Source organism: Semicossyphus pulcher, unplaced genomic scaffold (genome assembly GCF_022749685.1).
Source record: "Semicossyphus pulcher isolate SPU_LCO1_2020_fin unplaced genomic scaffold, fSemPul1.0.p SCAF_2, whole genome shotgun sequence".
Taxonomy (NCBI): Eukaryota; Metazoa; Chordata; class Actinopteri; order Labriformes; family Labridae; genus Semicossyphus; species Semicossyphus pulcher.
This window is the reverse complement of record NW_027211693.1, coordinates 22,831,188-22,858,140: the sequence shown is the minus strand read 5'-3', so window position 1 is coordinate 22,858,140 and position 26,953 is coordinate 22,831,188. Positions and strand designations below refer to the sequence as shown.

The 26,953-nt window shown below is 42.6% G+C and overlaps 1 protein-coding gene across 1 annotated transcript; it reads right to left on the bottom strand.

The window, feature by feature from the left end:
• Positions 1–801: 801 nt before the first annotated feature.
• Positions 802–26,621, bottom strand: abcb7 (ATP-binding cassette, sub-family B (MDR/TAP), member 7). The gene is made up of 16 exons (XM_069670329.1): positions 26,472–26,621; positions 25,074–25,157; positions 24,907–24,984; positions 23,419–23,538; positions 17,728–17,860; positions 15,648–15,916; positions 14,967–15,055; positions 14,675–14,762; positions 10,979–11,153; positions 10,285–10,442; positions 7,430–7,593; positions 7,140–7,269; positions 6,539–6,710; positions 4,504–4,607; positions 3,706–3,813; positions 802–2,309 (listed from the first exon to the last, which is right to left on the bottom strand). Exons 1-16 carry the CDS (start codon positions 26,619–26,621, stop codon positions 2,091–2,093), a joined length of 2,241 nt encoding a protein of 746 aa, XP_069526430.1. The 3' UTR covers positions 802–2,090.
• Positions 26,622–26,953: the final 332 nt, after the last annotated feature.

Sequence of the window (26,953 nt, the reverse complement as noted above, 5' to 3'; positions counted from 1 at the left end):
TCTGAACCATCTCTGCAGTGTGACGCATTATCCTGCTGAAAGAGGCCACTGCCATTGGGGACCACTGTTTCCATGAAGGGGTGTACTTGTTCTGCAACAATGTTTAGGTACGTGTCAAAGTAACATCCACATGAATGTAAGCTTAATGTAAAGCTTAACTTGGTTGAAGTTCTTGAACTGAAAAACCTCAAGAACTTCAACCAAGTCGAGTTGCCTGTTGGATAATTACCATGACCTGGATGACTGAGAACCTTCACAGACATCCACATGAACGGCAGGACCCAAGGTTTCCCAGCAGATCATTGCCCAAATCATCACACTGCCTCTGCCAGCTCGCCTTCTTCCCATAGTGCATCCTGCAGCCATGCCTTCCCCAGGTAAGCGACGCATAGCGCCTGGCCATCCACATGATGTAAATGAAAATGTGATTCATCAGACCAGACCACCTTCTTCCATTGCTCTGTGCCCATTGCCAGCTCTTTTGGCGGTGGACAGGGGTCAGCATGGGCACCCTGACCTCTCTGCAGCATCACGGTCCCAAACGCAACAAACTGAAAGAAACAAAATTAAAGTCAACATGCAACCACATTTTGTTTACGCTCATTCAAAATGTAAAATTAGTTGAGAATATTGACTAGAATAATTGTCTGCACAGTAGTTAGCAAGCACAAACTAGCATTAGGTTAGCTTAGCTTTTTATAAAGACGTCAAAGAGGTAGCCACTCTTTGTTTTCTCTGTATATGCTAAAATAATATATAACGATGTAACTAAACCCTTCTCATAACAAAAGTATTGAGACATTATTATTTAGACAAAAGCCATCTTTTATTCATGTCTGCAGTGTACTCACACAGTCAGGATACTTTAATACAGGCTGTACATCGTGTGATACGTACAAGACAACCATTTTTTTACATTTATAGATACAATAATATACCAAGGTTCCTACCAAAATGTGTGCATCACAGCCAAATCAGCCCTCAGAAAAAGAGGACACACTGTCACAAACTGTCAGTTTTTAAATATTAACATTAACATTAACGTGTCACCTTCAGGAAGTCTCTTTATCCCGATCATACCAAAAAGCTGTCTGTAGCATTGTTAAAAACTCTACCAAAAGGTTTGTTAAATGGAAGAGGCCCGTCAACCGAGGCCAAATGATACGACTGCAGAACGTTCCCAGAGGAGGCTTTCAAGTTGTTGCCTCGTAATGTGGCACCAAGTGTGGTGAATATCATTCATGATTTATCAGAGGTGCTCCTTGTCATTCTCAGAGTGTGATATTTATATCAATGTGACTGCCACATACTGCTTATTCACTGGGGAGCTGTTCTGTATGTTCATGAGACTAAACATCCACATTATGTTGTGATTCATCTAGAAGACTTGAGTATCTGCCAAATTTGATATATTTAGAACACGCATTGAGAACACAGTCATGGGCAATGTGCTTTACCGCTGAGTCCCATTCAAATATAAAATACTGCACAATGATCCATGTAGTTCAGTAGTTCCACTGTGATCACCTAAACGCAGAGAAAAGCTGTAATATGTGCACATCCTGATTATAAAAAGGCAAACTATAGTTTAATTTATGTGAAAATAATTTAAAAAATTAAATCAGTACACACAACATCAAGGCATATCTGATTTTTCATTACGTGTACTCTCATCTGTTTCCAGTGCAGTGGAAGATGTCAATAAACCTGATGTCAAAAATGAGGAGGAGTGGGGGGGGCAGCCATGTTGACTAACAGATGTCTTACGCACACGTATGTGATATACGAGGTCTCTTATGCTTGGCTTCAGCTGAGGCAACTGGCATACAAGCTCCATCTCTGGACGCCAGCCAGTGCTAAACACACTTGCTCCCTGTTCTGCTCCTCCTCCTTCACTTTGGCGAGCGTTGGCCTTTATTCACATGAGTAGGAGGAGGGGTAGTCACATGGGTGGGGGCTCGGCTGGAGTGGGCGTGGGCAGTGGGGGTGTACCCACTAGTTCGCCCCCTCCCCAATACTGCACAGGCTCCAGCAGATTCCAGCGTAGGCCATCTGCGAGGGATGGCGAGGCTCGTAGGTGGCGGCTTCGATCAACAGGAGCAGTTCCCACAGCCCTTTACACCGTTGAGGATCTCCTCCTGCAATTTCTTCCTCTCCTCCTCCTTCTGGGAGAGGCGCTCCTCTGGCGGGTTGAGCGAGCTCTTGGTGCTGTTGAGGATTTTGCTGTTCTGGGTGTTCCACAGGTCTGCATACAGGCTGCCTGGAGAGCTGAGGAGGGTCTGGTGGTTGCCTTGCTCTGCCACTTTACCCTGGCAGGAAAAAAAGAACAGAGGATCAGAAACAAAAGAAATAAATTAAAGCTAAATCGGCAGAGAAAGATTGGCCACAGTGTACATGAAGTTAGAACAAAGGGGCTATGAACAGAGTCCTACTGTTAGCATCTCTTCATGACCACACAACACTGACCACACTCTGCGGAGACTCAGCTCCCCCCTAGAATCCCTGCCGCCTCCCCAACAACTGTTGCAATTTCTCTCGCAAAAACACGACTCGCAGACACACGCGCGCCGCCACACACGACAAACACACATCCCTCCCACACAGTCGAACACAAATGAAGGCAGCCCCCTTCCCCCACCTCCCATGAGCATGCAGTGGTGTTGGCATCATCTTTAGTGCGCCCAAGATGAGCACGTGACTGCTTCCGCTCGTTATTTTAATGAGCACCCCAGGCAGTCCTCTGCTGGTGACACCAGCAAACGCCATGGCGACATCACACGCAAACATGCCTCCTCGCCACGACCCTCTGATCCCTGCCATCTGACTCTGGAAACATGGAGCCACACATGCTCACTCGCCGCAGTTCAAAGAAACCGCTTTGATTTCACCCTTCCTGACTGTAGCACTGGTGGAAAATGTCACTTCATGTGAGATACATTTGATGTTAACTGATACTTTCCAGATAATAAATGGCTTCACTCTGTGGTCTTTTTCTTTACAGCCACTCAATCCCAGCCCATTACGTGCTGCAGCATTTTCTCCTGATGCCCAAAACAACTACAAAGCCCCAACAAAGACTCACTTTGAAACACAAACCTGTTTCTGCATGACACCTTCAGCCTCACTTTAACACATCTGACCATACACTGAATAGATTACCCATCTGAAAGGCGATCGGCACAGAGAGACACGCTTAGTCCTGCATGAGGCCTCATCAGTATCTGGGAAGCTGGCCCATACATTATTAGTCACCGAGACAAACAAGACACGCCATCTGACCAAAACAGCCAGTCGAGTCTGACTGCTTTAATGAGCCCTTATGGAGAAAATAATACATTCAATTCTACCGACGGTGTCCTGTTGTTGTCGAAGTTAATGAGAAAAGCTAAACAAAGCATTGTTTTCATCACGCACGCTGTGCAAAGGTAACTCAAAATAAATGAGTGGCAAAGACAGAGGCTACTGTCTCTAAATTCTTGCTGCTGGCAGACGCAGTGCACTGAAGGTCGCGCAGAGGTCAGGTCATCATCCCTCCCTTCGATGCAAAATTGTCTAATTGGACTGGCAATTAACACAGCGCATGTTTATACCCGCAGAACTCTGACCCGTCCTATTATTTGCTTTTTATGAAGCTGACATTACAACTGGAACAGTTAATCAGGGAAGGTGTGAGATCAAGTAAAAATACAGTGGATGAGTTCTTACTTCATTGATTACTATAATCTCGTCTGCGTCTACGATGGTGGAAAGCCTGTGGGCGATGAACATTGATGTCCTGTCCTTCACCATCTCCTTCATTGAACTCAGGATGGTCTGAAAGCACACAAAGACAAATTAGTTAATAACTCTGTTAGGCATCGCAAGAGCATCTCCTCATCCAAAAGAAAATGGCTTGCAATAATGGCGGCTTGCAAAAACAAGAACAACAGCAGTGCGTGAATGACAGGATATATATGAAACTCCCAACTTTGATTTGAAGAAGAGGCAATAAGTCAGTAAGATGTTGCTCAGCAACACTCACCTTCACCTTCATATGCTTTTCTTACCACTGTTTACATATGATAATTTAAAGACAGCATCATTATTAGAAGCAAAGGAGAATCTCAATTAACAAGAACGTCTACTGCCCCGTTTTTATCCTGAAGTTCAGAGAGGGCATGCTGAACTTTCTCATTAAATGTAACATTTACAAAGACTGTGGGTTTAAGCTGAGCTGGAGATTAAGTAGGAGAAAACAGTGGCAGGTGGCAGGGGAGAACATGGGGGTGGTGTGTGTGTGTGCGTGTCGGGGGGAAGGGAGCGGGGGGGTGTACGTCACAGCAGGTATGTGACACAGGAGTGAGCTGAGTTATTGTCTACCTACGGCAGGTGACTGAGTGGGTGTTTGTTCTGCTAAATGTGTATGCAGGCAGGATGAGGTGTCTATCTGAATGCGCGCCAGATAGAGGGCATTTGTGGGTATATTGTGTGTGTGTGTGTGTGTTCACGTGCTGTCAGGCCCACCTCTTCTGTGATGGAGTCGAGCGAGGATGTTGCTTCATCATACAGGAGGACGGGTGGATTCTTCAGGATTGCGCGGGCGATGGCGACACGCTGTTTCTCACCTCCTGAAACAAAACAACACACATCATTTAGAAAAGCAAACCAGGCCAAAGCCAAAAGGTTTGAAACGTGTGAGGATACAGCAGGTCTCTCTCTGGCCCTCCTAATTACCTCAAACAGAGGGCGAACATGCAGACAAACCAACGCGACACGCCACAGACATATATACTGTATTTGAGGAAATCAGCAAAGATTCCTCTCGCTGCATCTTACCGGCCTTTATTACACACGAGCTGTGTGTGGCCTCTTGAAAGGAAGCACAGTCAGTAAATACAAATATTGCTGGCAGTGGAGAACAGCAATCAAGGAAGTAAGGAGCCTCAAAGCCCAGACTGCCCCCCCCCTCCTCCTCCTCTGACAAACTCACTGGCAGCTGTCACATACAGCAGCAGTGAAATTAATGAGAAGTTAGTCATGTCTTTATTTTGTCCGTTCTCTCACTCACTCAGTCACTCCACATAAAGAAATCTGTGCTGCCAGTAATTGCGTCTTGAATGCTGAGTGAAAGTGCTCACACACTGTGTGTTTATGTGGGCTAAATGAGTTGCAGAGTGATGCTAGGAGCCAAATACTACACAGACTTGTGCTATCACTGCACATCAAACAAGGCAACATGCCATAAGACAAGTTCATATTCCAAGAGACGGCATGAAAACAATGCAGCAGCTACAGATTAAGTCTTAATATGAATCTAGTAAAATAAGGTTGAAGTTTATAATGAACTTAAGTTTAATTATCTTCGTTTACCACTGAAATATTCCTCACAGCATTCACAGTGCATCCCCAAAGCAAATAACAGTGTAACTAACATCATAATACATATTCTTGCAGCAGATGGAGAACAATAAGAATGTGTGTGGACCATTTAGGCTCTTGAAGCATAAAGATTTCCATTTAAATAAATTTCGGTTAAGTCACTATCTTTCGCCAAGTGAGGTAACACAATGGTGATTGAGCCTGTGGCCCACTGATGACAGCATGACTGATGACAAAGAAAAAGAAACAAATTCGACGATCGGATGAAGACAAACAGTCTAAAAAGGAAAGTGACAGCGACAGCGAGGAAAATCAAGAGTTACAACCGTGACAAAGGGAGCCAGGTGTAGATGTCTGGATATCTGGGAAGTATCCTCCCTCAATTACCATATATCACCATCAAGGGGCGCCCAAGAGAAATTTTAAGCTGCGAAAACTGACTCTCGGTTATCAAAACAATTCAGTACTAAAGGTACTGGGTAGGGCTAGTGCGACTCAGAAATAGGTCAATTTGTATATCGTGTGTTGATGTGCTGCAAAAACAAGAGGGCCGGGTTCAGAGCTGGGGCACAGTACAAATATATGCGTGCAGTAACAGATCTTGTTCTCATTGCTGGCGGTCTCCTAGGGCGCCACTTTCTGGGGACCGCTGGCTTGAGCCTCAAACGTTTTGAATGAAGCCTCGATAAGATGTTAAATATGAGTTTAACTTTCCCTCTGCTCCGCTCGTCTTTACCGTACTCAAGATGCGGCCCTAGTACTGGGTCATGACAAGGCATGTAAAGTGTTCAGGAGTTTGGCTACAACCACAACAGACTCAGCACACTCTTTGGTCCCAGCTTCTTAAATGTGAGGATTTGCTGCTTGTCTCTTTTTACTTAAATCTAACATGTTTGGGATTTGGACTGTTGATCAGATAGTAAGCTGTTTCAAAGTCACCTTGAGCTTTAGGAAAAATTGTGTTTTAAAAGAATGATCTGGTAAAAAATGATGAGGTAAATGCTAGGTGCAGCCTTACACTATACCCCAGCTCTGTGCAGCCAGTTACTGAATACTTTCTGTGGTTTTAAATGTTTGAGTTCAGTTAACCATCAAGGGAAGCACACAAAACAAACAGCTCTTTTTCTCTCTTCTGCAGTGGAGACCATATTTAAACAGTATTCATAATAGTGCTGCAAACCTGACAGCTTGAGGCCCCGCTCCCCAACCTGGGTGTCATAGCCATGGGGCATCCTGAGGATAGCATCATGGATGCCTGCTAGGCGCGCCACTTGGTACACCTCCTCTGGTGTGGCGTTGATGTTGCCGTACTGCAGGTTGTAGAAGATGGTGTTGTGGAACAGAACGGCATCCTGACAACAACGACACAGTGAGAGGAGAGAAAAACGAGGCTTCAGAGAATATTTTTTATTGCAGCAGAGACAGAAACGGAGGACTGCAGATACAAAGACGAGGGTAGGAGGGAGAAAGAGAAAGAACGCAAATGACAAAAAATACTGTTCATGTACCATCTGTTCAGATCAGCCTCTGAGCTCACTGCAGTGAAAGCTGAATTCACTTCATTTCTAATGCTGCTGCTAACTATTAGTGTTACACTGTTCTATGCTGCCCCCTTGTTGCATATAATAATCAATAATATCTAATTTAATCCTGAGGAGTCATCTAGTCTCATGCACATTTCGTTTGTGGGGAAGAAGCTTCAAAATAGTGGAATCTATGTGCTGAAATTGGTTTTTTACTGTTTGCTTGTGTTTATTTGACTGTGTTGGTGGGCTTCAGACCTGTGGTACGACCCCCAAAGCCCTCCTCAGGCTGTCGAGGCTGACGTCTCGGATGTTCTGCCCCGCTATGTAGATGTTCCCCCGCTGGGGCTCATAGAAGCGGAACAACAGCCGCACAATGGTGCTCTTCCTGCAAGCAGACGTGGAACCAATCGTCAGCATCAGCCTGTCTGTGAGCTGCACCCCCCACAGGCAACTGATGATATCTGATGATAAGAATGTCTGCACATACAAATGAGATCACACCTGGCTGAGGGTTTGACAGTGTACTTCTGTGAAAGGTTACCTACCCGGACCCGCTGCCACCAACTATAGCCACCTTCTTCCCAGCAGGCACTTCGAAGGACACTCCGTTTAAGACTTTCTGGCCGTCCAGGTACTCGAAATAAACGTCCTCGAAGCGGATGGTGGCCTCCTGTGGTGTGACGGCTAATGGCGGGGCGAGATCCTTTTCCTAGAGAAAACGATTAGAGGATTGAAACAGACGAAATGTAGAGAGAGGAAAAGGATACAGAGCAGCCACCGGCAGTCGATGCCCTGCATGATGCAACGTTACTCCAACACCTTGTAAAGACGGATAATGCTGGAGCACAGAGCAAACACGCACCGCATAAAGCAGAGACATTCACTGCAAACTGAGAGGTTGTTTCAAAAGACCTTCTGAATCTTCACACGCCGCCTGCCCTTCATGGTGACTGAGGGATCAATAGGGCGTGGAAACTTTGAGTACATACAGAGCTGAGCCACGGTGCTGAGATGAGCTAAGGTCAGCAGAGAATAAAGCACTGTCCTCACCCCGAGAGTAAAAGCCTGCTCTGCTCCGTTTCTATACTACCTAATAGCAACATAATCACCCTCAATCCACCCCAGCCAATTAATACAAATAACGCACAGTCCATTAGTATAAACAGATGATAATTTCACACACACACACCCCAACATGGAAAAAAGCCAAAATCATTTATTTTGTGGGGCAGTTTTTAGTAAGGGGGAGTTTTAAATTATTTCACATCTGCATAATAGGCCAATGTGTTCCATAAAAAAAGCCCACATTGAGACAGTAATGGCCTGCTGGGCAGTGCCATTCCTCAGGGAATCACAATGGAGAGGAGTATTACTGATGAGTGCAAAATAACTGGACAGATTCATTTCTCCTACTGTAATTACAGGCTGCAGACGAGAGTGGCATTCATATTGTTAGGCAGCAGGCGCACATTTGCACTTAAATGTGCTCTTATGACGCAAGATGGGCCGTCTCATTGTGTTGAAAAAAGATAAATGCAATAAAATGTCTGAAATAAAATTGTAGTTATGACACTGGAGAAACAAAAGGACTTACATTACCAAAATCTGATCACTTCTGGTGATATTAAATGGTTGAAGAACAGGGTCCAGTTCTGAATGAAAAATGTACTAACATTAAACAAAGGACACTCGTTGACTAGCCTATCGGTAGATTAATTAACCAGCCACTCTTTAAGAAACCTTCCATTTGATGTCACACTGTTGGCTGTATAAAAATGTATTTAAAGTTATAATCGCAGATTTCAGTTTCGTTCACCCAGACGTCCATCGTTGGCTCCCTTTGTCACGGTTGTAACTCCTGATTTTCCTCGCTGACGGTCGCTTTCCTTTTTAGACTGTTTGCCTTCATCTGAACGTCAAATTTGTTTTTGTTTTTTGGGGATTTTCACTTATTTTTGAAGTTGTATCTGTAGTCATCGATCATTTCGTTGTTTGTTCAGCCATAGTAGATTACTGTTTACTCGCAACACTTGTAGAGAGTGGAAAAGCAGCCGCTTAGCTCCGCCTACCCTCTCTGGCAGACCAACCACTGCTGGCTGATGGAAAACGCGTCACTAACTGGGCGCTGCTTGTGATTTTTTCCGCAAAAGTCACACCAGACACCCAGTCTGTAATACTGCAAATACAATGGCTTTCATCAGTGGGCCATAGGCTCAATCACCATTGTGTTAAGTCATTTGGCGATAGATAGAGACTTAACAGGCATTTATTTAAATGAAAATCTTCGAGATGATCACTTTAAGGTTCAAGAGCCTAAATGGTCCACACACACATTCTTAAAAATATATATTGGAATGTTCATTACACTGTGAATGCCGTGAGGAATATTTCAGTGGTAAGACTTAATCTGTAGCTAAAAATCTTTGAGATTATTACTTTAACCTTGGACGCTGCAACTTGTTTTACTATTTCCCTTTATTTAATAGACGAAACAATTGATTGACTAATGAAGAAAAGGAAGTTGTGGAGTCTGTACACAAAAACGTTGTTTTTTGTTCTCAAAACAATGAATGAATGAAACAGAAGCAAAACTAATTTATAGTAGTTCAACAAAAAATGCCCAAACTGAACATTAAGAACAGCTTCACCCTTCCTGCTCATTCCCTCACTGTTTGGAGAGCCACACGACAAACACCTGTTTTCTCCATCACTAATTGAGCAGATGATTTGCACAGACAGTACAACAACAACAAAATCCCTCTCATGGTCACCGCAGCAGGGTTAATCATCACCCTGAGAAACAAAAAACAGAAAATACATCCAACTTCGTTTTGTGTTTTTTTGTAAACCTGACAGAGCATCGAGGAGGAGAAACTACAGTCTGCCGATACTGAAAAGGAAGAGGAAGAAAAGCGTCCTTTTACCACAACGAAATCAGTCACAATTATGTGTTGATTAATTAAAATGGCTACGGCTCAAATTGGCGAATAAATCCCGAGCATAAATCATTAAGATCAGCCAATCAGAGCGTTGCTTTCGCTGCTTTATAATATCCTGATACAGATCACACTGATGCAGTAATGTTGTGCTCTACAAGTGGCAATAGATGACGAAGCACCCGAGTCATTTCAAGCACGTAATTACTATGTTTGACTTCAACCTATGATTTTTTACAGCACATGCAGACAGGTTAGTTATGTCATGCAGCCAAGAATATCTCAGCGCTGTGTTAAACTCACCTGTGCAATTATACATTATAGTAAAGGGCCTTATAGAGTACCTGGGATGACTTCTGCTTTTTTCATTGAACTCTATATTAAATTTTTCTACTGTTCTCTCTAATAAGAGGAAAGAAATAAGGTAAAAATAAAAAGTAAAAAAGAAGTGCATGTCAGGTTACCTTGATCTTGGTGTCGACATTGAGCAGGGTGAAGAGAGTGTTCATGTCTATGAGGGCCTGCCTGGTCTCTCTGTACACTGTACCCAGGAAGTTGAGGGGGAGCGAGAGCTGGAAGAGCAGGCCGTTCACCATCACCAGGTCTCCCACAGTCATCGTACCTAGACCACAGCAACAGAACAGCTCACCGAGATGCACATCATCTCGCTCTATGTGTATCTTTGCATACAAGATCTAAAAAAAATAAATAACACTCAGACCATTCCTCCTTTCAAGTTGTGAAAGCAGACAAAGCATGTTACAGTCTGAATCCATCTCCACCCACTGTGATTTCATTTTCTGCATCACAGCTATTTTATTTCCTATTCATGCCACTTTTTCATGCTTGCTGTGCTTTGTTCTCGTTTACTTTCTATTATCCAGTTCAGTCAGGGTTTTACTTGTCATTTTCATCCGTCCATTTGATTTTGTTTTGAGGTGGGGTTTTTTAAGCTTTCTTATTTCCAAACGCTCGTTTTCTTTCCTCCATTCTGCTGTGGACACAGATTATATGGGCATGGCGAGGTAAATTCAGGTCAGGGGGATTTATATTTCGCACCTTTACTCCTGGATGCGATCAAATCCTTTCACGCTTAATAGAGCTACAGAGAGGTATTTTCACAAACACAGACACACCTAAACCTCCTAAGTTACTCACCTGCAGCGATGCCCTTGCTGGCCAGACACATGATGGCGGTGAGGCCGACACTGAAGATGGCACTCTGGCCAAAGTTGAGCATAGCCAGCGTGGACGTGGTTTTTAAAGAGGATGACTCATAGATCTTCAGGTATCCATCATACCTTTCAGCTTCATACTTCTCATTGTTGAAGTACTGCAGCCGTGATAAGAAAGGGAGGAGAGGAGGGAGCAGAGGGCACGGAGACGGCACAAGGATTCACAAAAAGGAAAGAAAGTGTAAGTTGAGAGAGGAAATGGAGAGATAAAAAAAAATATGGTTAGGGTTAGCGGTTGAGGAAGCATGGAGAGCAGTGTCAGGCAGAGAAGACACTTTAGTGCAGCCTGCCTCAAGGCTGCATTTGTTCTCAGTGACCGCTCTGTGCATAGTCTGGGTCTCAGTTGGCCTCTAAAGCACTTTTTCATGTCTCTGTATCTTCACCCCCTCCCCACTGATCTGAAAAGATGTGGAGGGCGATAAAACAAAACCAAGAGCCTCTATAGATTTGGCAGAGGAGGGTAATTAAGGCAAAAGAACAGTTTAGAAAATATTAGGCAATTATAATTGTAAGGAAAGCCAAACATCCTCTGCAAGTTAAACAACTGCAGAATATTCATTATTGGCTCTGCCGTCAGCTTGTGTGTTTACATCTGTAGCAGCTTACAGACACCTACCAGCAGAGCGCAGATAGCTCTGAAGTGTTACACCACACAAGCAGCGCTAATTTTGATGAGAACTTACAGCCATCATTTACAGGAAGAAGCCTCATGAATCAGCCAAAACCACAGAAAACTCCAGCGCAAACACAAAAACAACCCCCCTCATCTCTGCTGCCAATTACTTAATATTGCTGTTTGTTTAGTTTGCACTATTGTTCCTCTGCTCTGGTTAAGTGGGCGATTTGCTTCTCTAGCTAACGGCAGTGGTGCTGTGCTGCCACAGACATGCCACTGATTTGCATATAGGAAAATGCAGGAAATCAGATGGGGGGGGAGAAGAAAGTAGCACATGGAGGACAAACAGTAGCAGTGCATGGCACCATGTTCAGGTTCTCATCCAGCCCTTTGTGAAAGTGGAACGGATTTCTGAGTGGGCGGAGATCTAATTACATATGCACACTCACAGCTCAGAGTGATGCTAAATCCGGCCGCATTGGCACAGATGACACAAAATAACACAGAACAAAACGTTAAGGAAAACAGGACGCAAAAATAATACAGCAAAGAAAATAACACGGGTACGGAAATATATCTGGAGCAGCCGACAAAGAAGCCGACACTGGATGGTGATTATGCTTGTGTAAGTTCTATGTACAATGAGGTTACCTAGAAAGAGGCTTAAAACAGCAGAAGATAAAAGTATAAAGCCATGCTAACATCCACACCACATCATATCTGTCAGGGCCCGATGAGAGCACACTCACCCATAATCCACCATGTCCCTTAGCAGGCATTTCTTTTCAAAATAAAGCGCACAGAGGCAAGACTATAACCAAGACACACTGAGTGTCCAGTGAATGCCTCATTGTTTTAAGCATTTATAAAAAGAGCTAAACAATTTTACACTGATAAAGAAGGAAGAGCAGGACGGAGAATGAGAGCAAGACAGCGATTAAAAATATGAGCAAAGTAAAAACCCAGGAAATTATGTGTTTGTCTTGAATTTATGAATGAGTAAACAAAGATTTGATTATCAGAAACAAAAGATTGGTTTTGTCTCTTGTTCCACCTTCTGATGTTTTGGTGCTTTTCTCTGTCGATTGTGTTAGTAAACTGAATATGTTTTGGCCTGTTGGTCAAGCAAGGCTGGAAATTTTAGACTGGCTATGTGCTTTAGGAATGTAGGAATGTGTTTACAGACAATTAATCAAGTAAATAATTGGCAGATAAGAAAATAATTATTGTTGCAGCCCTGGGACAAAACTTAAAAGGATCAATATTTACTCAAGGAAGAAACGACCAAAAGAAGCTTTAAGTATTTAAACATACTGTGAGGAGTTTAACTGGTTGTAACAGTCTCAATTTAATACTGACTCCTCTTTACAACCTAAAAAAGTAAAGCAGACCAGTTATTTCTACGTAGTTATTTTTAATGACTGTCACCCAGTCCGATTCCAATGAAGCAGTTTAAAGCGTGCTGACAAAGAGCCTTTGTTTACAGATTCCTGGCAGCGAGTTTCCCAGTGAGGAGTAGGTAAGTCAGCTAAAAGGAAGTAGGAGGAGACTGTTAGTGAGAGACTATGACACACAGTATGTACAGTGCAGCATAATCAAGGAGAGAAAATGTTCCCACAAGAGCACACACATTCCAACTGTGGTGCAGACCAAACCACTGGACCATGGTCTGCTAGAAAAGACGGGACTCTGTCTTTTTTTAAATGAACCGCGGTCTGGTTTGATTCTGGTGAGAACATAGTCATACTTCAAACAGGACCTAATATAGGCAGCAAAGCAAAAACACTGCATTGTGTGTTGTCAGGGAATTTTACCACATGGAAATTCTGACCAATCAGAGAGCAGTTTCCTGGCACATTAAAACATTTGGTCTGCTGGTAAAAGCTGCCATGTGAACTAGGGATCGACGGCCGATAAGAGTGCAGAGTGCTCACACACACGGCGGAGAGGAGAAAAAGTTCATTCCTTTGCAAATTTTATTTAACTTTGTTTTATTTCCTTAATAAAACTTCAGGAAGTTATTTATTTATTTAAATTTTCAGTAAACTTTGCTGCTGACCCTGGGAACTCCCTGCGCTTTTTGTTTGTTTGTTTAATAAACATATGCTTAAAGGCATTTAAACAAAGTGTTGGAGTTTGTTTTATTCAAAATTTTGACGCCAATATTTTCACTTTTACTGCAAATGAATATCGGCTCCAAATATCGGTTATCGGCCTTCTTGACTACTAATAATCGGTATCGGTATCGCCCCTGAAAAAACCATATCGGTCTATCTCTAATGTGATCACAAACCAAACTTGAGGCAAAATGCAACATTGTAACAATTTGGTCTTTGATTCGGATCAAATAAACAAACCTTAGGTGTGAAAGCACCCCAAAGGTCAAGGGTCAAACATTTTGAAAAGCAGCACAAGAAGTTTGTTTGCAATAACATCATCCTTGTTCGGTCAGGCAGACAACATTGTGTATTTACCGAATCCTGTTACAGTAATAACATTTAAAATCTCACAAAATACTACATGATAAAAGGTTCCAGGGCAAAACTCCCACTCTGGGTCTGTGGGCTTATGTTTATCACACACTGCTCCATCATAACTGAAGAGGAACCGATAACCTTTCAGTAAACCTTAAGTAAAGATTGGTAGTGAATTTCTGCCCTTTCAGCCATAAATTCCAGCCCTCTCACTCCCAAAGATAAACTTGACTTTAGAGTTTAACTTGTTATGAAAAGGAGGTTTGAGTGTGAAAGTGGTGAGAGACAGAGAACCCGAGGCAGAGAGAGAAAAAGAGCTTTTTATGATTAAAAGGCAAATCCTGCCAGTGGCAATCATGCCAGTGAAAAACTATTATTATAGATGAGTAAATATTTGTTCACATCAATGTGCCCGGCTTAAGTGAGCAGAAGAAAAAGAGGAGAAAAGAGGAGATAAAAGGGAACGATTGATGAAAGGAGGAGGGGTGGGGTTTAGGTCTGTGGTGGAGTGGGGGGGATTGGATCTCACCTTAACAGTCTCGTAGTTAAGGAGAGAGTCGATAGCTGCGTTTCCAGCTTCATTGTCTGCTTTGTTCATCTCTATCCGGAAACGAGTCCTGTGCGCGGAGACACATGCACAATCACGTAAGCGTTTTCTTAAACACACATTTGAGCCTACGAGTGAACATTGTTCCTGTCAGCGCAGACAGCCGCAGAGCTATTTACTGAATCTTTTTTCAAGTGATTACAAACATAAGCGATAAAACAAGCAATTGAAGAGAAGACAGCGACAGGACTGGTACAAACATCCTCTTTGTTACCTCCACTGAGTGAGGAGAATGGTGAAGAGCGTATATGCTGATAAGGTACCCAAGGCCACTGCTGCAAACTGCCCGCCGCACTTGTAATACTGCAGAGGAGAAAAGCACAGTAGGAAAAAGGCAGATTTAAAACGCTGTGACTCGACAGATTTTTAGATAAAAAGTCAAACTAGCACATCAGACTTGACCCAACGTCTGCATCAGACAGCATCTTGAGAACGTACTGTGTTTGACCATTCTGCTATGAAATTGAGTGTTACAAATGGAGGGGAAACTACAAGAACTAATCGTGCTAATGCTTTAGCTATTTGGGCAATGGAGTCTGCCCTCATTACAGGCAGGCTGACATTATGGTCCAGAGTGGAATAATAGCACGAAGCTATAGACGAGCTGGAGGGGGGCATCTGTTCAGGGCATACTCCACAGGAGGACATTAAGCTGCAACAAAGCTTTGGAATTTATCATTGACACTAATGGGCTCTGTGTTGCCACCAAAAGTTCATGGCGATTCATATTCCATTTAGAATTTAAATGAGACAATATCCCCGAAATTAATTTCTGGACAATCTGCTGTGAAGAGTGTCAAGGTGATGGAGGGTCCTGAGCTAACATCGGGGGTAAAACAGCAACAAGAATTAAAGCAAGAAAACGTGTGTGTGTGGATGTCGCTATGAGACTCACCAAGATGGCACTGACAAGTCCCATCTCAAACACCGTGGGTCCTAGATTGAAGATGATTGCACTGAGGACAAATGAGATGCCCCGTGTGCCGCGGTCGATGGCCTTGGACAGCGCTCCCGTCTGACGGCTGAGATGAAAACCCAGATCCAGATTGTGCAAGTGCAGGAAGACGTTCTTGGCGATGCGTCGGATGGAGCTCTGGGCCACCTTGCCGAACACAGTGTTCCTCAGCTCGTTGAAGAGGGCTGCACAGGCCCGTGACGCACCATCTGGGATAGCGGAGGAGACGGAGAGTTTAGCACACCTGCTGTGAAAAGCAGGGGGGTTCAGACAGCGGGGTATGGCGCTCTCAAGTCAGAATACATATTCTCATCCTAAACACAGAGGACTGGGATGCAGCTCGTAAGTGATATGAGGCAGCAAAACAAGAATCTGACCACTATCTTTCCCGTCTTGGAAGCTGTAATACACTATTGAGACTAGACGGGGATGTCAGCCGCTCTAACATGAAGGCTTGTATGAAATGGCAGGGCAGGTTTTTTTCAAATCATCTCTGGTCTGCGAGCACTGCAGTGCTACAGCAGCAGCCTCCCCGAGCCTCTGTAATTACAAAGCAGGATGCTGTCTGAAGCATCACTACTGTGGCAGGCCGGCACACTGCAGACTGAGGGGATGGAGGGGATCTGAGTGTATATGACTGTGTTCAGTGTGTGTGTGGCAGGGAAGGGGCTACATGTGTGAGCAGAATGCTAGAAGGGGGGGGAGGAAGTTTTAATAAGAGTGTCATGTCAAGATGTGACAATGAGTTGGTTAAATTTCACCACTGTCTGGGTCTCGACTCTCTCTGGCTGATCTGTAAGAGGAGGGTGGATGCAGGTGACATATTCTCTCTTTAGGGTTTTTTATTGTTGCATATTTTGAGGAAGTTACCTGATATGAACCAAACACCAAAGCAGTCCGATCAGCATGTAAATTCAAGAAAATCTGAGATCAAATTACCAAGAAAGTCAACACTTCTGACAAACGGTTATACAAGCAGATGGCTGGCATGACTGTCACAAATTAATATTAGTCTGTGTTTGAATGACACGTGGCCTTCCTGTGGCAATTTCAGCAAGTTGTGAGAATAACCGACTCGTCTGCGGAGACCAAAGTCGGTGTAATAATCACTCTGTCTGCCGGTCTTCATGTGGCTGTAATGTGGCGTTAAATAGGAATGCTCATCTAATGAACAATGTGTCCACATCTGACAAGGTAGGATGAGCACTGTGCAACCCTTTCAGCCAAATTACACTCCTCTCCGCGGGCTCCGAGCGCCGGGTCCCGAGCGTCGCGAAGACGGAACAATAAAAATACAATTCCTCTCTTTGAGAGCATCACCTTCAATCTTCCAAGTCATCTTAATTCGTCCTGTCTGGAGTCCTGTTCGTGTGCTGCGATTATTCAACAGGCAGCATTAATGTGCAAAGACCTAAGTGGGCTCATTAAAATAAGTGGATACAGGGCTAAGTGTACATTGCATCCACGCTGATCTCACTCAAGGCCAGAGTGCCTTGCAGTGGGTGTCAGGTTCACAATATTTATTTATGTAGCTTTTTATCAGCAGCTCAGTGAAAATATACTCTAATCAGAAACAACTTTATATCAAACTACATGTCTCCCCTGACCCCTCTTGTGTTCACACGGCCCATTTGGACAAAGAGGAGAAAAAAGGAGGTGCTCTGAAGAGTTGGAATGAAAGAAACATCCCTGGCCTTTGCAAAACACTAAAAATATCAAACCACTTTCAAAAGGACATTAGCAGTTTCTTCCCAGCTGCTTTAGAAATGTATCTAGCCTTGTTTGCCTTGGGAGCAGACCGGTATCAAGCTGAAAAGTGGTCGGGGCTCGCAGACTGATAGAAGTGAACTCCGACGCAGAGCGGAGCGCATAATGTAAATAATCCCGGGGAGACTCAGAGGTTGCGGTGTGCCATGATATGAATGTGTTGGGAAAGGTCAGCGTGCAGATAATAGGCAGTCCCACAGTCCCCCTCTGATGAGCGCGGCACCTGCCAGTGCAACGCAAGTCTGGGACTCACAGCCAATCAGCACTGCCGTTGCCATGGTAGCCACAGTGCTTGGCGCGTCATTCAGGTTCAGCATGTGTCCCGACATCTGGTTAAGCTCGTCCACTGCATACTTAAACATGAAGGGCACCATCACATTGGTGATCTGTGGAGGCAGAGAGGGAGGGAGGGAGGGAGGGAGGGAGGAGGAGAAAAACAGGAAACATTTTCAAACAGCCTATTAGACGGACATATGCTTAATAAAGTCCAGTGCACTCTGTAGTCCTTCAGTACTGCCTCTCTATTTATATAGCTTAAAGTACCCGCGTTCTTTGAGAGAAAGACTTCTGCTGTTGTCAGGCAGTAAACCCAACATTACCCATGCAGGTGCCTTTAAGGACATGTATGTATACATGCATGTATGCTGAGGGAGTGTGCATTTATGCGTGTTCTTCCTGAGTGGCTGTGCTGATGCTGGTGAGGTGGCTGGTGCTTCCTGCTAATGGAATTGAAATGGTTATTAAGGCTAATTAAAAGCACAGGGACAGCTGTGTGACTCAGACTAGGCGGTCCGCTGCGCATTAGGACAGCCAGAGAACACAGCGGCACACCGCACAGCATTTTCATGTGAAACCCATTTCATTTGAACCTCTCAACCCCGCTGACACAGGGGAGGGCTTTTTTAAAAACAGCTCTTTTTGTTCCTTTACTCCTGTCAAATTCTGCCTGATATCATTTAGATAAAATAATAGTGACATCAATTATAGAAAAACACAGAATGGAAGAAAATAAAGCTGTGTTGACCTTGCTAACCTAAAAGGACACCTAATAATGCTCCATTTATGCAGCAAAAGCTGCATCTCCAGGGTTCTTGCTTCATACTCTTGGGTATTATACTCAGACAATAGACGTCCTCTGGGTCCCTCAAGGAAAAACAATATCTTTGCTACCAAGACAACAGAACATGACACAAAAATAGCCTGAGCTTATTATCACAGGGCCAAAACGTGTCCTCAATTTTACCGCTGATACATGATAAGGTTTGATGTGCTCTTTCAATTCATTAACGGCCAACTGCAGATTAAATCAGCACCATGTCAATCTGTACCTGACGATGGCTCGGCTCATAATAGAGATATTGTGTCAAGTAGTGTAAAAGAGGCTGCAGGCTGTCAAGAATTAGCTTATAGTCAGACACACGCATATACAAAGGGCGCTTCTATATGAGTGATTTGAAATGAAAATGTCATTGATACTGTGGAGAGCAGAGGTGTGATGCACTGTAACCACGTAATTATTCAGTTGATTTAAAAATTGCCTCCTCTCGGCTGGTGGTTTCAGTTCAAACCGACAAACTGGAGAAATTGAGGCTAACTCCAGCCAAGCAGGAAAATAGGAGAAGATTGGATTGCGTGTGTGTGTGTGTGTGTGTGTTCTCTCGATCTTAGCGCACCCCACACACACACACACACACACACACACACACACACACACACACACACACACACACACACACACACACACACACACACACACACACACACACACACACACACACACACACACACACACACACACACACACACACACACGCTGACACACGCTGAGCGGCAGCAGTACATGCTTATTTAGGAGCTGTGAATTTGTGATTGTTTTCCAGGGTGTAAATTAAAGACCATCAACAAAGGATGAGGAAGTGAATCACACATTGATTGACGCTTGCAATTAATAATTTTGAAATTGTTATCTGTTTAAAATGCACACGGTAGTTATAAACAGTTTCTTTACACAGTGTAACAACCTCCGGTGAGTGCTCCGGCTCTCTGATTGGTCAAAGCAGAGAGATTTGATTTACCACGGAAATATTTCTGATTACAAAATTATAATCTAAACAACAATGCTTTGTTGTGTTTTGACTCTGACTAAATTTCTACTTCACTGCACTGTGCCAGAGTCGTACACTCAGACAACAACTCTATAATCAGTCAGTTTAAACATTTACCGACAAACATGATAAACAAGCTGATGTAGGCAGTTTTTAAAGACACGACCACGTGTGATGGTTTATTCTGAAAGATTCAAGGCAGTGAAGCCGTTCAGAAAGCAATAATAACAACAAACTAATGAAGTCTTTGATCCTGCTGATTTCTCTCGTTCTCTTCTACTGCCTCTAAAACAATTCTTTTAAGGCATTTTAAGAGTAGTGATCACCAATACCAACCTAGCTCAATAACCTGGCAGTCAACACAGCGAGATGTATTTCCTACAGTCATTTATTTATTTTTATTATTTCTATGCTTAGAAAAAAGGATTGAAAATAGAGGTATACCTTTATGCAAACGTGGTGAAGTTGAAGTGTTTTACCGATCTCTCTCCCTCCCCCCTCTCACGAAGTCTTGAATCAAGAGACCTGATTGGCCAGTAAGTGGTGTTTAGTTCAGGTTGATCCCTTATCTCTCAGCATAAGTTACCATGGCGATCTACCCCAGTAAGAAGTGAACTACCTTCTTAGTACTGAAAACTCTGAGTTAACCCTGAAGTTACCTCGATAACCGTAAATGCTGCTTTGTAGTACACACCCAGGTGTAACAAGTGGATACCTCCAATGGACAAAAACTCTGGCAAATAAAAATAGTACGGAAAAACAATTTTCAAAATTCTGTTATGTGCAGACTTAAACTGCATAGCTGCAAAAGTGAGGCATTAAACCTTTTTATTTGTTATTTGTTAGTTTTTTGTTAGTTTTTTTCCCATGAGAGGTAATTTGCCAGCCACATACAAACTGTAGTTGTTGAGTTCAATGTGTGTGACCAGCAAACTCTCAGCTGCTGGACTTCAGAGCATCTTCAGAATGCAAACCAACAGAGATGCCAAACAACAACGGTGTGCTGCTGACTAATTATAACTTCAGACTGAGCGAGTAGTGCACTAATTTGCTGTGAAGTGATTTTAACTAAACATGAGTAATGCTTCTCTTACATGAGTTCAGGTGGATTGTGGTGCCTGTAAATTCAGTTGCTGCCTGAACGCTGCCTTTCTTTCTTCATTCCTTTAAGATGCTTCGCAGACATTATGAACTTAAACGATTGACCTTTGCTACTTAATAATCTTGTCGGTTTAATTGACGTCAGCAGCGACCTTGGATCTCATTGTGAAAAGGCAGCGCTGCTTTTCTCTGTGAGGCCCTGCAGAGAGAGAGCTCCACATCTCAACAGCACATATAACACCCTGATGACATCTGATCATAAAGCATCTCTATATTTGTTTCAGAGGGAAAATGATAAACAGATGATAATTCTCTATGGGTTGAACTTTTGCACTTTCCAGTTAAACGGACAAATTGAAGAGAGCAGCAGCCTGCCAGACTCTAACACTGTGTGATTGGACGATGAGTGAAGACGGGAGACCTTGTTATTGAAGGTACCACAAAACCAGTGCTGGCCGACATCGCATCATCTTCACTGCTGGCAGCTCTGTCTACAATTATTTCACATTTAATTTTGACAGTGTTTCAGGTAAAGCATTAGGAGCAATGCCAGTAGCAGAAACACAGATGTGGGCAATATTAGTTCCTCTGCCTTAAAGGATAAACATTTGATTATCTTTTCCTGTACTTTATTATTTTTAGATCAGAGATCCAATCATGTTGTGTGATACAGTATTTGCTTTTGTCTTAGCTGTTTAAATATTTAAATATTCTCAATTAAACACTATTTATATTGTTATTTACCTCTAATAAAAACGTTTTCATTTATATCCAGCCAGTGAAACAACAAGCTTTAATAAAGTTTATCTTGTAAAATAAATCTTGCTTCAGTCTCTAATCTCTAAAAGTTTTATCTATTGTTCCTTATGTAACCAGGGAGAACATAAGCTAATGTTAGAGTTTTACACGATGGAAGATATCACCAAAGTAGAAAAGAGAAGTAAGACTGAGTGTCACCAAGGATAAATACAAAACAGGAACAGGAGCCTTTTACACATTGTCAGGCGGCTTAAAGATATAATCTTGAAGAGTTTCGTTCTCTTTGGCAGCACATTATGGCGATAAACGGTAATTGCTGGAGCACACCTCATACATATCAAGACGTCCACGGTTGGCTCCGGTTGTAACTCTTGATTTTCCTCGCTGACGGTCGCTTTCCTTTTTTAGACTGTTTGCCTTCATCTAAGGGGCCACATTTTGTTTCCTTTTCTTTGGATTTTCACTTATTTTTGAAGTTGTATCTGTAGTCATCCATCTTTTCTTTGTTTGTTCAGCCATAGTAGATTACTGTTTACTCGCAACACTTGCAGAGACCGGAAAAGCAGCCGCTTAGCTCCGCCTACCCTCTCTGGCAGACCAACCACTGCTGGATAGTGATGTAACGATACCTCGCAATGCAGTTAAAAATCGATACATATAAGTGACGAGTCAAATCGATGAGATGAAGAGATAAATCGTGATACTATTTTTAACACAGCAGAGGGCCCTAGATGCTTTTGGCTTCTCTTGTCTGAGATCATGACGTCCTTTGTCTGTAGCTGAATAGAGGAGTAAATAAATTGTTTAATCGTCGCAATTGTGATGTGCGCCTATGCAACTGGTTTTCAACGACCTATCAGCAGGAAAAGTCAAACTGATATCATTTTAGTGCAGCCCTTCATCAGTGCATCTGTAGCTGTGTCCCAATCCAGGGGCTGCCTCCTGTTTTGTCACCTGCATGTAAACTTTTAGCACGCGATGCTGCTGCTGCTGTCACGCGCAATGTCGGCTAGGTTACACTTTCAGGGCTTTTCAGGTTCGCGAGGCAGCTTTTCAGTGAGTATATTCCCGTAATCAGCGACACCTCGTCCTGGTCTTTGTTAACGCTGTGGCCACATAAACGGATCCTCCACAGAGTGGACGTGCCGCAGAGTGTTTACTTGTCGCGGCTGCACCTGCAGCAAACACGGCGTGAGGTCGTGTGTGTCGACAGGAAGTTGGGAAACGAAGTCTCTTAAGTTACCGTCACCAGGCTTCTCACGCTGATTAAACATACATTTGAACGCTGTTAGAAACGGGAAATGAAATGCTGTATAAATAACACAGCAGCAGCCCACAGGTCTGTTTGTATTTATAAAGAAACATGGCGCTCCACCCTCTCTCAACTCTCTCTACTGTTATGCGTGTGTCTGAGTTGGTGGACCAAGAGTGGTACCAGTAGGGAGGGGGATTTATTTTGTTTGAAGACAACAGACTGAAAAGTCCCAAATAGCCTAATAAAACTTTTCTTTTCTTGGTAATTGTATATATGAGCATTATGGCACACTGCATTTATCTTATAGGCTATAATTTCCTTTTTGTTTTTTTTTACATCACAATAAATAAACGATACCTCAAAATTAAAATGTATTATTTAAATTTAAATTTCTTTATAAATATGAGAAAATTGTATTGTGAGTAAATCATATTGTGAACCCAGTATCGTGATTCATATCGAATCGTGAGTTGAGTGTATCGTTACATTCCTACTGTTGGATGATGGAAAACGTGTCACTAACTGGGCGCTTGTAATAAAACTGGATTAATGTATTATCTAGATAAATGACGGAATATAAATATGTATATTCTGGGGTGTGCATAAACATCATAGCTTAGCACCAATCATACAAACGTGAAAAAAAATAACCTTTATTTGACAATAAACAACCTGAAAAGGACCAAATTTTACTTTAATACCCTGACATTGTCTGTGAACTTACCTTGGCTCCAGCGAGCAGGCCCAGAGAGATGGCAACACGGGCCCTCAGGTCTGGTCTATTCTTTGGCCACACGTAGGACAGCATCGCAGACAGGATCTGGGCTGAATTCACCTCCTTCAGCTGAAGAACAGAAATGCAATGCCTCTTCTTAAATCACAGGACCATAAGTTTAATGTACAAGTCTACTCTGTCAGATTCAGGTGTAGTTGGTGTACTACTGTGACACAATAGACAACACTCTACCATATGTTAGCCAATATTGGCAACTATCTCGCTTCCAGTGTAACAATCACAATAACCTAAACACGGCTCTCTGGGCAAACACATCAACATCAAATGTCAAGTGGAGTCCCTTGGGAGATCTGGGCGCGGCAATGACAGCAGACTCTCCAGGTGGACCCAGGGATCTAGTCTGACACTACAAGTCCCAAGAGACACCTGGGCTGTCATCCCAGCTGAGTGTGAGAGCGCACCGGTGCCAACATGGCTGTTTACCCACGCTCCTCCACACACCTGCCACAGGGACTCTTTGCAGGCCAAAGAATATGCAGTAATTCCTCTAATCCACTCAATATGGAGGCTGCAAGCAAACTATAGTGTTGTGCCCAACACCTGTCTTTAATCAAATACAATCAAATATATGTGACACAGCAGAGAGATGATTAATATTAACAGCTCAATGCACTACTGATGTCCCTGTAACATTTGTGGAGAAAACCAGTTCATATATTGTATAATAAAAGCCCAACTCCAATACAGTTCTTTGTTACATCAACGAACAGTTAAACAATGACTCAGCATTCAGTATTGAAATATTTCATACTGTGGAGCAAAACAGGAAGTGGAGACTGTTTAGTTTATAAACTTAACTTAATTTTTGCAGAAAACTCCGTTAAAAACCAGATTAAAAAGTTTTGGTACAATCTGTGTCTTTTTTGCAAAGTAATGAAAATGTCATGTGATGACAAAGCGATAGTGCTGAAAGTAATTAACTTGTCACAGGTTTGACAAATGTGTCCAGCTCGTAAAATGAAATTGTCTTTACGCCAGCAATAAGAAAGTTATCAGACAGTCATGTAAGTAAGTAATAATACAAGGATTATGATGCAAATCTATGCAATTACAATTTAAATATGTCAATACATATACCAGCACTAGAGATCCTATATGAGTCCATTAGCACAAGAGAGGACCCCACATAGTATCCAGACCACAAAGCTGAAGACAAAGCACTGATAAGATATCAGCAAAGTCAATGCGTTTAGCTTTGGTAGGCCAAAGGTTCAGTAAATAAAACAAATAATAGGAAAAGCAATACTTGATTAGCAATACTTTATTAATCATAAGTTACAGCCAGGCTCAACTTTATTATTTTCAATCTTTCTGTGCTTCTTGATTATTGTGTATATGCAGGCTTATAGTAGTTCCCTAGCAATACCAGCACAAAAAGTTTGAATGGCTAAAGACTAAAAGAAGTACTCTACTCACCACATTTTTGGGATCGGCACTCAGTCCTCCTCCTGCCTGTCCGTGCCAACATGTTCTTTTGTCTGTAACCTGTAAATGCTGTGAAGACATCACATGTTGTTATTGTCATGTTATGCTTGATTTTGATAATAGACACTGACTCACACTTTTTCCTCAAACATACTTACTTTTGCTGCCTCCAAAATTCGCCGACTGTTTTCGCTCCTGTGTGTGTTCCATGTCGCTGTTCGTAGGTGTGGAGGGGAGCTCAGCTGAAATTTATAAGATGTGTTATGAATGTTTGACTATTCAGAAATACCAAAACTCAATAGGAAAAGCCAACCTATCTAACTCCAATACAAACAAACAAGCATTACATCTTTTCTTCCCTGTGTGTTTTCTACAAAATGCTCACAGATTAAAGTCAGAGTTTAAAGGTCATGCAAGGGTTGAGGACGTACTGAACAAATATGCAAGTTGGTTTTAACCAGCATGAAATCAATAGCAGCAATACATGTTGAAAAACTGGAGGTTGCGTCCCAATGTACAGAAATGGCTTATTTATATTTTTTTGTGAGCTTGTGAAAAATACTCATTTTAAGCACCGTCACTGTTTATGACGTAACTACTTACAAATCTACAGAGGCTGCATCCTGATTTATACTCTTACAAAATAGATAACTGGATTGGTAATAGAAATGTTACTTTAATCTGTTGAGGACAGTTTATCGGGGCAACACATCCTCTTATCTACCGCATGTTGAGCTAGCACCAAATGTAAAGCAGAAAAAGTGTAACAACAGTATCATTTAATAGTTTTTGTTTTTTTTCATATTTAACTACGTGTATCAATGTCATAAAAATAAATGATAAAATTCTTACATTTTTTGATAACTTTTGGTGAGTTTAACTTTTAATCTCTACATACAAGACAATTATTTTACTAGGCAGAGCAAGCTAATACAACCGAACATTGTAACCTTTATAGAGGTAGGATTGTTGGCTCGGCTGATTGGTCAGATTTAACAAGATAATAAACTGGCTTAAGTTAAGAGAAGTAAGGAAGTTGTCAAACAATAACAAAGGGTCCACACGTGAAGAAAGTTACATCAGCTGTAACATTAGGGCCTTTGGGTGGGACAGACACACCGTCTTATCTAACATTTAGTGACTCTTGTCAGTCGGCACGTTGACCACGTGACTGAGACCACTGACAGTTTACAGCATTATCATTGCAAATAGTGACTTTTACAATTAAGGACTTGTGTTTCTTTTGAGTTTAATTGGCATACAGTCAAATGCTGTTCACGAGAATGTCTTAATGTGATAACGCAACTACTGATAACTGTTAGGCAATATTAAGTTAGCCAGTAAGCTAGCTGTCGTTCAACATCAGAAAGCTAGTTGACCAACATCTCAACATGACATTAACTTTTCCAGCACAAAAACGAAAGGCACAGACAAAATCATAAAACCTTCGCTGAAAGTGAAAGTAAGTTAGAGCCACTTTACATCTCTGTCCTTGCGTGTTGACTGTCAAATCAAAAACACAGTGCCCTCTCCAACCAGCCGGGTCCTAAACTCACCAGATATGTGCTTCGGCGTTTAATGTCCGTCCCACTATCACTGCGACTTCTATCCCAGATATGATACGAGCTTGTCTGCCGAAGGAGAAGCGCTAACTTTCGTCTTTGTAAGTGAAAACCGCATTTCAGCGGTACCAACATCGGCGCCATGTTGACGAAGGAGGAAGGCGGTAAGTCAACACGCCGAGAGCTACGTCACATCCTGTCGTCAGCAGCGCTGTCTAGTGTTGGGAATTACTACTCTTTGAAGGGAGCCGGATCTTATGGCTCACTTCCTTTCCGAGAGCCGTTTAAAAGAATAGTGCCTGCACTATGTTTTCCCTTGTCAACACACACGCATATTTAAAATACAGCACTTTTAGAATAATGTAGGAACAATTAATCAATGTCACTTATTTGCCAATAATTTATGATACAATTCTGTATGACTACAGAGATGTCAACAAAAAAACAACAAACTTGGCGGAGGGTTATAATGTTGC